The sequence below is a fragment of the Tursiops truncatus genome, chromosome 13 (genome assembly GCF_011762595.2).
Source record: "Tursiops truncatus isolate mTurTru1 chromosome 13, mTurTru1.mat.Y, whole genome shotgun sequence".
Taxonomy (NCBI): domain Eukaryota; kingdom Metazoa; phylum Chordata; class Mammalia; order Artiodactyla; family Delphinidae; genus Tursiops; species Tursiops truncatus.
In genome coordinates this window covers 24,097,656-24,109,726 of record NC_047046.1, presented here as the reverse complement: position 1 = coordinate 24,109,726, position 12,071 = coordinate 24,097,656, and the positions used below count along the sequence as shown (strand labels likewise).

The 12,071-nt window shown below is 47.2% G+C and overlaps 1 protein-coding gene across 2 annotated transcripts; it reads right to left on the bottom strand.

Moving 5' to 3' along the window:
- Positions 1 to 438: 438 nt before the first annotated feature.
- On the bottom strand, positions 439 to 11,864 carry YWHAH (tyrosine 3-monooxygenase/tryptophan 5-monooxygenase activation protein eta). 2 transcript variants are annotated; one of them, XM_004311546.4, is made up of 2 exons: positions 11,594 to 11,864; positions 439 to 1,879 (listed from the first exon to the last, which is right to left on the bottom strand). In XM_004311546.4, the coding sequence occupies exons 1-2, from the start codon at positions 11,678 to 11,680 to the stop codon at positions 1,226 to 1,228; spliced, it is 741 nt and encodes a 246-aa protein (XP_004311594.2). In that variant the 5' UTR covers positions 11,681 to 11,864; the 3' UTR covers positions 439 to 1,225. The 2 variants fall into 2 exon arrangements, with proteins under 2 accessions (XP_004311594.2, XP_073646428.1); XM_073790327.1 differs by lacking the exon at positions 11,594 to 11,864 and adding an exon at positions 10,567 to 10,691.
- Positions 11,865 to 12,071: the final 207 nt, after the last annotated feature.

Genomic DNA, 12,071 nt, shown 5'->3' with positions numbered 1-12,071 from the left:
GATCCCTAATTAACATTTTATTCCATCTAGTGCAAAAGAATATTAAGAAAAACTGAGAACATGTACCGACTTTGGGTGATACCTAGCAACCAATGTTCCAGTAGGCCGAGTGGAGCTACACCCTCAAAGTCAGACACACACCCCTTCCAGAGGGGCTGTGCCATGGAACACGGCATTGGGGTCTGCTCGGCCCCTCCCGTACAGGCACCAGCAACAGGAAGAGGGGATCAGAGAGGCTGTTAGCTGGGTTCACACAAAACTATTTAAAATTCATGAGTCTTTTGTGTACACTGCAAAACGTGTGATGGAATCAGGGGGCACCAAGACTCGCTATTCCAGAAATGCTTCAGGGTTTGAGAGATCAAACCAGGATTCCAAGCGGTGAGCCGTGATAGGGCTCCTTGAGAGCAGGAAAAACAAAGACCATACACACAGAGATGATATCCCCAAAGCAGCATTTATTTACCCACTGAATTCCAAAACATTTAATTTAGAAGTCTGGCATTTCATAATTACCCATCTTGATCGACATGGGCTGACACACATGGCGCTGTCAGGATACACAAGGACAATAGCCAAATAGTTACAAAAAAATAAATCCATGATTCTTAAACAGTCGCAACCAAAAAAAAAAAAAGTTACAGGTATCAAAACTTTAGATGCATTGCATTGAAAAGAAGGTTTGTGCACATCATAATTTAAAGAGGCAAACAAGGCGCTACTGAAACCTCACGTTAAAGTTTATTATTAAGCTGATGGAAAGGAGCAAGTGGTCTCTCATATCAGCTTCCCTTAACAGTTTTCCATTAGCTAAGAAAGAGGTGGGAGGGGTGAATTCACTTTTGCATGCACAGATGTACTGCTTTAACAAAACACTAGCAGCTGGTTTTAAGTGGACCATTTAAATACCAACTGTAGCCTGTGTGGTTAATTCTCCTAACTTCCCCGAGGCTTTCGCCTGCACTTCACCTAGATCAGCAGGCATAGGAAAATGCCTCCTTCAGAATGCACCTGTCTGCACAATTCAGAAAGGGAGCTCCTGTGGGCTCAAAGCAACCATCAGTCCAGCAATGCCCATAAATTTATCTGGAACTGCTTCCCGGGGGCAGAGAGCAGATCTGAGTAGCTGTGCTGCTATACAGATAGGTTTAGCACTAGATACTTAGTGACTGTGGTGAGGAAGGACCGGTGGTGATGGGGTCGGGGCGGGGGTGGGCCGAGGCGCTCAGTTGCCTTCTCCGGCTTCCTCGTCCTGCTGGTCGCTCGTCCAGAGGGTGAGGTTGTCTCGCAGCAGCTGCATGATGAGCGTGGAGTCCTTATAGGAATCCTCGTTTAGTGTGTCCAGCTCGGCTATGGCGTCATCAAAGGCTTGTTTGGCTAAGAGGCAGGCCTGCTCGGGCGCATTCTGGATCTCGTAGTAGAACACGGAGAAGTTGAGGGCCAGGCCCAGCCGGATGGGGTGTGTTGGCTGCATGTGCTCCTTGCTGATTTCGAAGGCTTCCTTGTAGGCTGCCTCTGAAGCTTCGACCACACTGTTTTTCTTCTCGCCAGAAGCCACCTCTGCCAGGTAGCGGTAGTAGTCGCCCTTCATCTTCAGGTAGAAGACCTTGCTCTCATACTGGAAGTCATTGCAGTTCTTGATGAGGAACTTGTCCAGCAGGGCCAGCACGTCATTGCACACTGTTTCCAGCTCCTTCTCGATCTTCTCCCGGTAAGCCTTAACCTTCTCCAGCTTCTTCTCATTCCCGTCAGCCGTGGTTTTCTGCTCGATGCTGCTGATGACCCTCCAGGAAGACCGCCGGGCACCGACCACATTCTTGTAGGCCACAGAGAGGAGGTTTCGGTCTTCATTGGAGAGAGGTTCGTTGAGCTCGGTCACCTGCAACATCCCCAAAAGATAAACACTGAGACCCGAGTCTGAAAACCCTGGAGAGAGATCTTCCCTTCAACCCAGTCAACAATCCTCCTCAAAAACAGGATTACGGACAAGCCACTCAAGAAAAACCAACTGGACAAGGATCCTATCTGAAGGGAGACTGCAGTCTAACAGAAGAGATAGATATTAACTCAAAATATTAGTGATAAGGACTCTGAAAAAGTCACAATAATTTAGGCCTTCTAAGATGCCGCCTTCACCTTGGCGGAGGTGTGGGGATAAAGATGTTGATGGAAGGTTGTGAGGTGCTGGTGCACAAGGAGGTGGTGGGGAAAAGCCCTGAGGCTCAGCTATTCTGCGTAAGATATTCTCACAGTAAAATCATACAATTCCTTTGTCAAATATCCAAAGGTTATCACAGACTGGAAGTCCACTTCCAGCTTTCTATTCTAGAAAGAACCAATCACACCTCCCTCAAACACTTATTAACAAAGAAGAGTTTCCCAGATGAGCTCAAACACCACACAGATCTAGTGGCCAGAGTTTCACCCTGGTTACACGTGGAACCCACTGGTAAACCCAGCCCTCCTCCAACCCAAAACAGATGCATTAGTGACAATAAGGTGTCCCCAGCCTCTGCTGAAAGGAGGCATAACTACTCAGCAGCAAGCTTTACTCTGACCTACCTGACAGGAAACCCTGACTGCCCATCAAGGATGGAAGCACCAATTATTTTAAGTGGAAACGTTAAATTTCAAATTCTTCATGATGCCAACTGCAAGCAAGCCAGCTGTGTCATCAGTAGAAGGAACACTGGACTTTGCTGTGCTGAGCTGTGCCACCAAAAAGTCATGTTGAAGTCATAACCCCTGGTACCCATCAACGTGACCTTATCTGGACACAGGATCATTGCAGGTGTCATCAAGTCAAGATGAGGTCATACTGCATAAGGTGGATCCTATATCCAATGACTGGTGTCCTTATAAGAAAAAGGGAGATCTGAAGACGAAAGCCATTGCCATGTGATGATGGAGGCAGAGACTGGAGTGATGTGTCTACAAAGGCCAAGGATTACAAGGATTACCAGGAGCTACCAGAAACGAGGAGGGGCAAGGGAGGATTTTCCCCTAGAGCCTTCAGAGGGAGCACAGCCCTGCCAACACCTCGATCTCAGACTCTAGCCTTCCAAACTGTGATAAAATACATTTCTCTTGTTGTAAGCCATCCAGTTTGTGGTGGCTTTGTTTGGTGGTCCTAGGAAATTAATACAGACTTAGAATCAGAAAACTCTGGGCCCCAGCAAAGCCACTAACACACTAAATTGGCCTGTATCTTCTATAAAATGGGGGGATTCCTCAACTATGTTACCTACTGGGAAAGGTCTTTAATTTTAAAAACAGCAAAAGAAAAAAGAAGAGCACTTAGAAAACCACAAAACTCAACAAAAAGGCATTACTTAAATCAAACTATAAGGACAGAACTTGCTCCAATGGAAGGGAAAAGCCAAGTCTGATGGAGAAACTTATTAACAACATAATAAAAGAGACACGCTTACCATGGATTAAGAAGACTGAGCAGCAGAGAATCAGAAGTTTAAAAAAAATGAATTAAAAAGGATGATAGGTCTATTTGAAAAATTAGTAGTTCAAGAACATAAGCAACAAATGTAATCATTAAACGTGTAAAATTAGAAAACTTGTGCCAAGTTCTTAAAAGTGAAACACGCAACTGTCTACCACCACCTCCCTCCTCAACAAATCCCAGACAAAATAAAAATACCAGCTCCCTCTTCTAACTTCCCCATTTCCCTGTCCCCAGAACCCCTACTCTTCTGCTGCAAATCATTAGCCAGGGATGGCCTCTCCCTCTTTGCCTAGTCAATCAACCCAACCCACTTCCTCCTTCAGCGTGGTCTTCAGCTACAAGCCGCCCCTGACATTCCCCAGGAGGGCTGCCTGCAAGCCCGGCTCCTCATTCCTCCCCACAAAGACAGGAATGGTCTCCACGCTGGTCTGGGGCAATCCCCTCCTCTCTACTAATCCACAATCCATGCTCCCCTCAAGACCTGTAACCCCACTAGTTTTCTCCTTCAGGGAGTGCCTTTAAACACACTTGCTTACTAAAAGTATAAAGAGACATTGTAGATATTTTTCTGATAATTTGGCCTTTTAAGGAAGCAACCCTTATAAATCAAAATTCCATCTCAAATACTAAGACAAATCTCAGAATGCTTGAATCCTTTAGCATGACACTTTTCTAGGCCAATATTCAGTAAAACAAAACATGAGGCAAGAAAAGAATTTGAAAAGCTCCTCAGATCTTCCAATAAGTAAATCCAACTAAGGCCACTTGATGTTAAAATGCAAATGACATCCATAAGGAGCCACTATATACTTCATCCTGCGACCAGTAAAGCTGCTTTTGTTGGACTACTGCAAAGACACCTCATAGTATGTCCCCAGAGCACATCATTAAAATTGAGTGCATATCTGAAATATTTATATATCACACAGTGTTCGCACAAGGGGTGGTATCATTACTCAAAAAAAATCTTAAGGGCTTCCCTGGTGGCGCAGTGGTTGAGAGTCCACCTGCCGATGTAGGGGACACGGGTTCGTGCCCCGGTCCGGGAAGATCCCACATGCCGCGGAGCGGCTGGGCCCGTGAGCCATGGCCGCTGAGCCTCCGCGTCCACAGCCTGTGCTCCGCAACGGGAGAAGCCACAACAGTGAGAGGCCCGCATACCGCAAAAAAAACAAAAAATCTTAAGACATCTACAGTTTAGCCTGAGCTAGCTATGTGACATTCAACAGAACACAGCTTTTCTGGGCATCAAAAGTCAAATAAGGGGGACTAGCCCAAACAGTCTCCAAGGACTTCTTCAGCTCTGAAATCCTAGGATTCCATTTTTCCTGAGCAACTATAACAGGTGTGGTAAGGCCTGAGGTCAATACTATTGAATATCAACATAACTGTGGGTGTATCTGTAGGTTCCAGGAATCCGAGGATCCCTGCTCCATCAGGAATAAAATGCCAAAAAAGGCTACTGGACAATATTTATGACACCTTCACAAGAAAAATCATTGACTAGGAGTGTCAGTGTTTATGTAACGATCACCTGGTGGCCTGCCAGTCTGAATGAATCACTATCGGCATCAGCTGAGTGTGACTAACGGCTACACAAGCATTGTTCTCAGAACCCCAGCCAGGGCCTAACTAGGAAATAACTGGATACGTTTAAATATAGTGTGTTTTAATACTCCTGGATTACAGCTCGGTTAACAAAAGGAAACTTATGGGAGGAAGACAGTTTTATTACTTGATCGGATAACTAAAGAAAACTGGGAGTTTTCCCCAGATTGGAAAATTACGGACTGAAGTAAAATCAGATGGTCTATTAAAACAAGATTTACAGCCAGTCTTGGCTGGTGATACTTACTGCAAATAACCTTCGCTAATGTTAGTTAGCACGAGTTCCCAACACTTCAAATTCCAAAATACGGGAGCCAGGAGACTTCAAGAGAAGTCTCGTCACCCACTAAGAGGCGCAGACACTGGGAAGCAAATGGTGTAGGGAAAGGAAAGCAGGAACGGGTCCCAACCACCCTAAGACTAAACCAGCGGGATGGCCATCTGCGGAGTCTACGGAGATGATTTACTGCATCTCAATAATCACAAGTTTCCAAATGGTTTCTAATAAGGAACAAAGACTAAACACGGATTTCTCGAGATAGAAGAGACCCAGACAAAGGTTCTCAACCTTCTTTCTACTCCAACTCCAGTTTCAACACTCTCGTTTCCGTCGCACACCAGGTGCGCCCAGTGCGGCCACCCCAGACATCATATCTTCACGTGGCTATATCAGCTGCAAGGGGTTCCACCACCTCTGCTTGCAGCCACTCTGCTGTCTTGTTCTCCTGTCCACCTCCCCACCCCAGGTAATCCTACTTACAGGCTTCCTGAAAACCTTAAATTGATGGACCCTTCCCATTCAGGAAGGCTCTCCTCTCATCTCCTTTGAGGACTGGACTCCCTGCCAGCCATTCTGCTCATGTACATCCTCACCACGCAGCCTTTGGCTGCACCAACTCCTTTCACCCATTTTCTCTGCTCTGGACTACACAGCATTTCTGAAAGTCACGAACAACCTGGTCGACTACGAATTCATTTATCTTCCTATGACACCACTGGCTTACTCAAAAATCCCTAAGGGCCTCCTCCCACTAACTCACAAGGCAATAAACTATGTGTTTGTGAGTAAAAATAGACCCACTGCCAAAAACAGCCCACGGACTATTTGGGAAAATTTAAAGTTCTCAATCTGGGAAACATCCAACCTCAGAAGGAACACTGAGCAAACAAAAAAACATCACCCCTGAGCTGCCAAGCCACACTGCTCAAGTTGGGGTTGATGCGACTCCTCCTGAACAGCGCTCTCATCCTTCACAGCTACACACACACAGCACAGCCACCACCCCGAACTTTATAGCTACCCACACCCACATGCTACCAGCAAGCTTGCTTTTGATATAAGAGCTTATAACAGAAAAAAACAATCCTCATGAATAATTATGTAAACATAACCACATCATAAAATCTTTAAGCTTCTTTGGCAGAACCCTGTATATATTAAAAAAAAAAAAAAAAAGAAAAGAAAAGTGAGCTTGAGGGATGAAAGCTTTTTTGGCTGTTTCCCAAGTTAATGCCCCAAAAGTGAGGATTCTGCCTGTACCCCTGCTGGCAAAGCACCTGCCATTGGTCACCACTTGCCCAAGCCTGGAAAGACTGCCCTCTGTCTAAACCAGGGCGAGACTGCAGTTCTGCAAGGCTGGGAGAGGGGCCAGCTTCAAGCTCAGAGCAGGTGAGTTCAGGTTATGAATATTCACTCTAAGCTTAACATTAGTCAAAATAGCTCGCTTTGTATCGTTAAGAGACCACCTTTGTCTTGCTCTGAACATAAGTAAACATTTTCACAGGTCTTGGCAGGCATTATATATAACCCCATCTGAACAGCGTCACTCTACCCTACTGCCCCTGAGGCACCAGGACCGAAGGCTTCAGAAGCTGTGCCAGTTCCCATCACAGGGAAGTGCCAACACCCACCACCAAGGAGGGGATGCCACTGCGGCGAGGAGTGGGAGGGGCAGCCTCAACCTGGACACCTGGGAGCATCTCACCAACAACCTAGACACTGAAATTTGGGGGCCTCTAGGCTTACAAAATATACTAAAAGCAATATGGAAAAACAATTTCCTAAAACACCACAACTATAATGTAACATAGTCTTGCACTTCTCAATTCATAGCAAGAACTCAAATTCAATTAATACTTTGCTTCTTAAGCAAAAAAACTGGTCTTCAAGAGAACAGCACAATCCAGATGAGTCTGCCTTTCATGTTCCCCTGCTGCAGCTAAGAACCGTAAGTGGTAGATTCTGTTTTTAATCAAACTTGGCAAAAATGACTTATATCTAATAGAGGGAATTATTTGTTCAGTAAGCCCACTTATGTTAATGGCTTGGAACTTAGTCACCAATGATGACAATGGCTAATAGACCAGAAAGTACACTAGAAAGAAATATGGTTCCTTAGCCTCATGGGGCATTGTCACAGTGGTTAAAGTGATAGCTCTAAATTTGAGAGTTCAAATCTTCCCTTTACAACTCAACCTTGAGAAAATTAATCTCTTCAAATCTCATTTGTAAAATGGAGTTAATAACAGGATCCATCCAGAGTTGTTCGCAAGATTAAATGAAAATGTACACATGGAATAAAAGCTACCATTTACTAACTGCCTAATAGGTAAAATGATAAATTTCATAAACTTGATGAATTGTAACATGGAAAACACATCTGGGGTATCCCCTCCCAAACCGTTTTTCTGGAAAAGTGTGACACTGCAGTCTACCACTAATATTAAATTCCAGACAATGATGAGAAAATACATTTTTGGTTTCCTTAAGGGAGTAGTGAGGTCCTTGACTGTGGGAGCTCTTCCGGGGATAATGCAGCAACCCCAAATCCAGATGGGGACAACTCCCACGTCAGTGCAGCAAAGCTATGTGAACTGTTCACCAACTGAAGTGTCTTTTAACTGAGGATATTGCAAGAATAATGCAGAGACTTCTTCCTTCCTCAGTCAATACGTGACAAAGCGATACTTACATGGGAAACACGACTTGCTATTTTACATAGATTTCAAACGGTCCTACCAATGTGGCTTTAAGATGTCACACTAACCACAATTCTGGTACACCTCAAAATCATCCCTAGTTTCAATAACTGCAACACGGGTTAGGTCTCACCCTGGGCCACTCAGCTGTGCTCTCCTTTTACATACCACCTGCTCACTTCCCCACTTCCCAGGATCTCACAGCTGTTGGAATAACAGCCTCTGGCCACTGGCTGGACCTCTTCCCCTCCGACCCATTTCCTTAAGCTGCAGCTTTGTTGCCTGCACTTAAGATTGCTACAGATATTCTTCAAGTCCTTCAGACATATTTCTCCCCGTCCTTTGTCAACTTTGTAATCAATGTTAAAACACACCATGCCATCCCAAACAATTTTGACATCTTAAAACTTCATGATTGCCCCTATGTTTTAATATAAAAGATGACCAAGGGCAATAAGTGACATGACTGAATTATGTCTGTCCATGAATATTCACTAGAAATCTATCTGGTTAGTTACTCTCTTTCCTTAGAATCACTTAGTATTATGCACAAGTATTTTTCTGCCACTTTATGGGTTTATCTCGTAGTTCTCATAAGATGGTACTGTACTCATTTTATAGAGGTTATGAATTGTATAAGGGCATTCCAAGCCTGGTCTAGAAAGGACTTGGGTTCGAGAATCTTTCACAGTGTTTCTTTCTAGTTAAGGGACAAGGTACGAGATGGGGGAGAGCTGGAAGAAACGTCTTTACTTCACTTCAAAAACATTTCTTGCCTCTTCAAATTAGGACGAAAGGCAGGGAACTGCAGTTCTCAACTGATGTGAGCCAACACCTTTGTTTCCAACATGCGTGATTTCTTAAAGCCTTACTGACAGCATCCTCCAGGTGACGCTGGTAGCATACGGAACATCAATCATTACAGGCAGGCAATATTATTAGCTACCATTTAAATTATAAAGGAAACAGAAAACAAGTTAGAAGAATGAAAGCTGAAAGCCCACTTGATAGTAACACGAACATTACAACTTACACACTTTAGAGGACCAGAAGACAAGAGATGTGAGCTTCAAGGTCACAGAGTGGTGGCATCAGAACATCCCCTCACTCAGGTGCGGTAGAGAAGCCTACTTACCTGCCCTGAAGAAAACCCACACAAGCCCAGAGGGTTATCAGAATTCCAACTCTTTCCAAAAGCTATATTTTAGGTCTATGATATTAATGAAATAGGGACTGAGTCTTCTCAATAAAATTAAGAATTTAACATACAAATATCAACTTAACAGGTAAAACATGAGAAACAGTTTTCCACTGACCCTTGCCAAGTCCTTTCCAATTAATATATTCCATTAATTTAGATGACCAAAAAAAAATTATTTAATAGAGGAAACAGGCATACTGACCAAAAAAGTTCTTATTTTTTAATAGGAGTTACCTTGAGGGAATGTTTATCACAATTCTGAAATGACATAATTAGAGTATGCACTGAATTTTCAATGGCCTATCCAACCCATCAATCATCTCAGATACAGATATTACATATTCCCAATACATGAAAGGGTCCATTAGTTTGCAAAATCCTACCTTAATGTCTCAGAGAAAATCTGTGTACACAAGTAGGTAGCTGCAGGAAAGCATCTTTCAAGCCTGCTTTCGAAGACCAGAAAACCAATTATTTTCTCTCCACAAACTGTATTCCATTCGGTTACATCTCTGTATTCTTTCCTTACTTCCAATTGCAAGTTGCCTCGGGTTTCCTATAGCTCCAGAACTACATTCTAGTCATTTTCCCTTAGCCTCAATTCACTTTGCTTCCAGCCCCATCCCTTCTTTATTCCCCAAAAGGCTCCTAAAACTGCGGCCTTCAAAGTGCCACTTGCAGGATAGGCGAGGGCCTCGCTAAAATGTCCAGAAAGCGGCCTCAACCGCACAATCCCAGTTCCACTCGGTGACTGGGGAGAAGAGGCGCACTTAAGTGTCACTTGCTGTGTGGACAGAAGTGGCTTTATCCCAAAGAAGATTAAGCTCAGGACCCCTTCCAAGGAAATGCACTCAGTCAGTCCTGTTTCTGTGAAATTTGCTAAACTCATATACCCTACTTTTTTTTTCTTATAAGACCCCCAGAATTACACAGACTTCAGGTCCCAAACCTAAATCGTCCCTGGTCTGGATGAAAAGCTCCTACCTGGCCCACAACACCATGATCAACTCCGCATCACCAATGAATCAACAAATGGGTGGTGGTGGTTTCCAAACACCTGGTTCAACGTGTGACGTGAACGACATGGAAAAGATAACACTTCTTACCTGGATAATCCTAAACACGGACCTCAACCACATGTTTCATATATTAATATCAAAAACTTTAAAAGGAATTTTTCACATGACTCTGAAATTTTACGGAGCCTCGATATTTGTAGTTTTTTCTTTAGGAAATCCCCTCCCAAGGCCCTAAGAAGGGCAAATGAGTTATATAACCCAGGGCAGTAATTCTTGAACTTAAACCCAATAGCACTTGCCATGAGGGCTGGTTCAAGTGCAGATATGAGTCCCACCCCTGCGAGTTTCTGAGTCTGTAGGTCTAGGGTGGGGCCCCGGCGGATCCTCCCACGTCTCAGGAGGTTGTGCACTGGGTGAACATGGCACGTTGGCGGCCGCAGCTGTGGCTCTACCCCTCTGTGACCTTGACGCAGAGATAAGTAATGTTTATTAAAAGAAAACGTGAACTACTGTGAGGAGACAGGGACAGTGGGAGGGTCACCGGAACTCTAGGTCTCAGACACGCAGGTGGTATCTAATCCACCGCATTGGCCAGGGTGTGGCCGGCCGCGACTCCTTCCCCGGAAATGGAGCTGCAGACGAGTCTCCAGGGGTCTCGGGAAGGCAAAGGCACAAGGGCTCGCCTCCCCCAGGCGTCAGGACCCGTTTTAGTCTCCGGGCAGATGGGCGCAACATCCAACCTGGGAGGGGGCCCCAGGCCCGCCGCGCTCCCGCCCGCGTCCTCGTCGGACTTCAGGATGGGGGGTCTCCGCACACAAAGCGGACCCCGGGCGCGGGAGAATGGAACCAGAACGATGCCGGCGATCAGAGCAAAAGCGGATCGACATTACACCGAGTTCAGGTCGTGGCAGAGGAAACCAGGAGAGACAGGGCGCCACTCACTAGGTGATTCTTTATTACAAGTTGGGGTGTGTGGAGGAAGGCGAGAAGGGGTGACCCAGCCTGGCAGAACGGTCCAGGAGGAGAAATGCGGCTCCCTCACCCTCCCTCGAGCACCCTCCCCCACCCGCGGCTCCGAGCTGGGATGCCGCGACCCCCGCCCACCCCCGGGGTCCCCGCCGCGCCCCCTCCCTGGACACCCCCCAGGCCCGGCCGCAGGAAATGGCGGGGCGCGCGGCGGGCGCGGGAAAAGCAGGCTGAGAGCGGGCGGCCGCGCCCAGTGGGGCGGCGGGGTTGCCCCTGGCCCAGAGGGGGCCGCCGCCCGGCTGCCCACCCCTCCCCTGCGCCGGGCCCCCGGCCGGCCGCCCGGGCTCCCGGCGCGCTCACCGCCTTCATGGCGGAGGCCATGTCGTCGTAGCGCTCCGCCTGCTCGGCCAGCCGCGCCCGCTGAAGGAGCTGCTCGCGGTCCCCCATGTCGCTGAGCCCTGCCTCGCCTCGCGCCCCGCTCCGCTAGCTCGCCCGCTCGTCTTCTCCGGTCGCAGGGGAGGCCGCCGCCGCGCACGCGCACTGGCTCGCCGGCCGGCCCTGGCTGCAGGCAGCAGGTAGCGCCGCTCGCCCTCTCGCTGGCTCGCCCCGCGCGCTGTGGCTCGCGCCGCGGACGCCGCCTAGGGAGGACAGGCGGCCGCGCGGGGGGATGGGAGGACGAGAGGACGCCTGCGCAGTGGGAGCGGCCGGGCCGGGCGGCGCGGTGCTGCGCGAGTGGGGGGGGGGAAGGGCGGGCCAGCCCTAACGGTCTATTTCAAGGTGACGTCACCTTCTATAAATAGCTGAGGCCACCGCCCCGCCCCAGAGCCGCGCAGGCGCC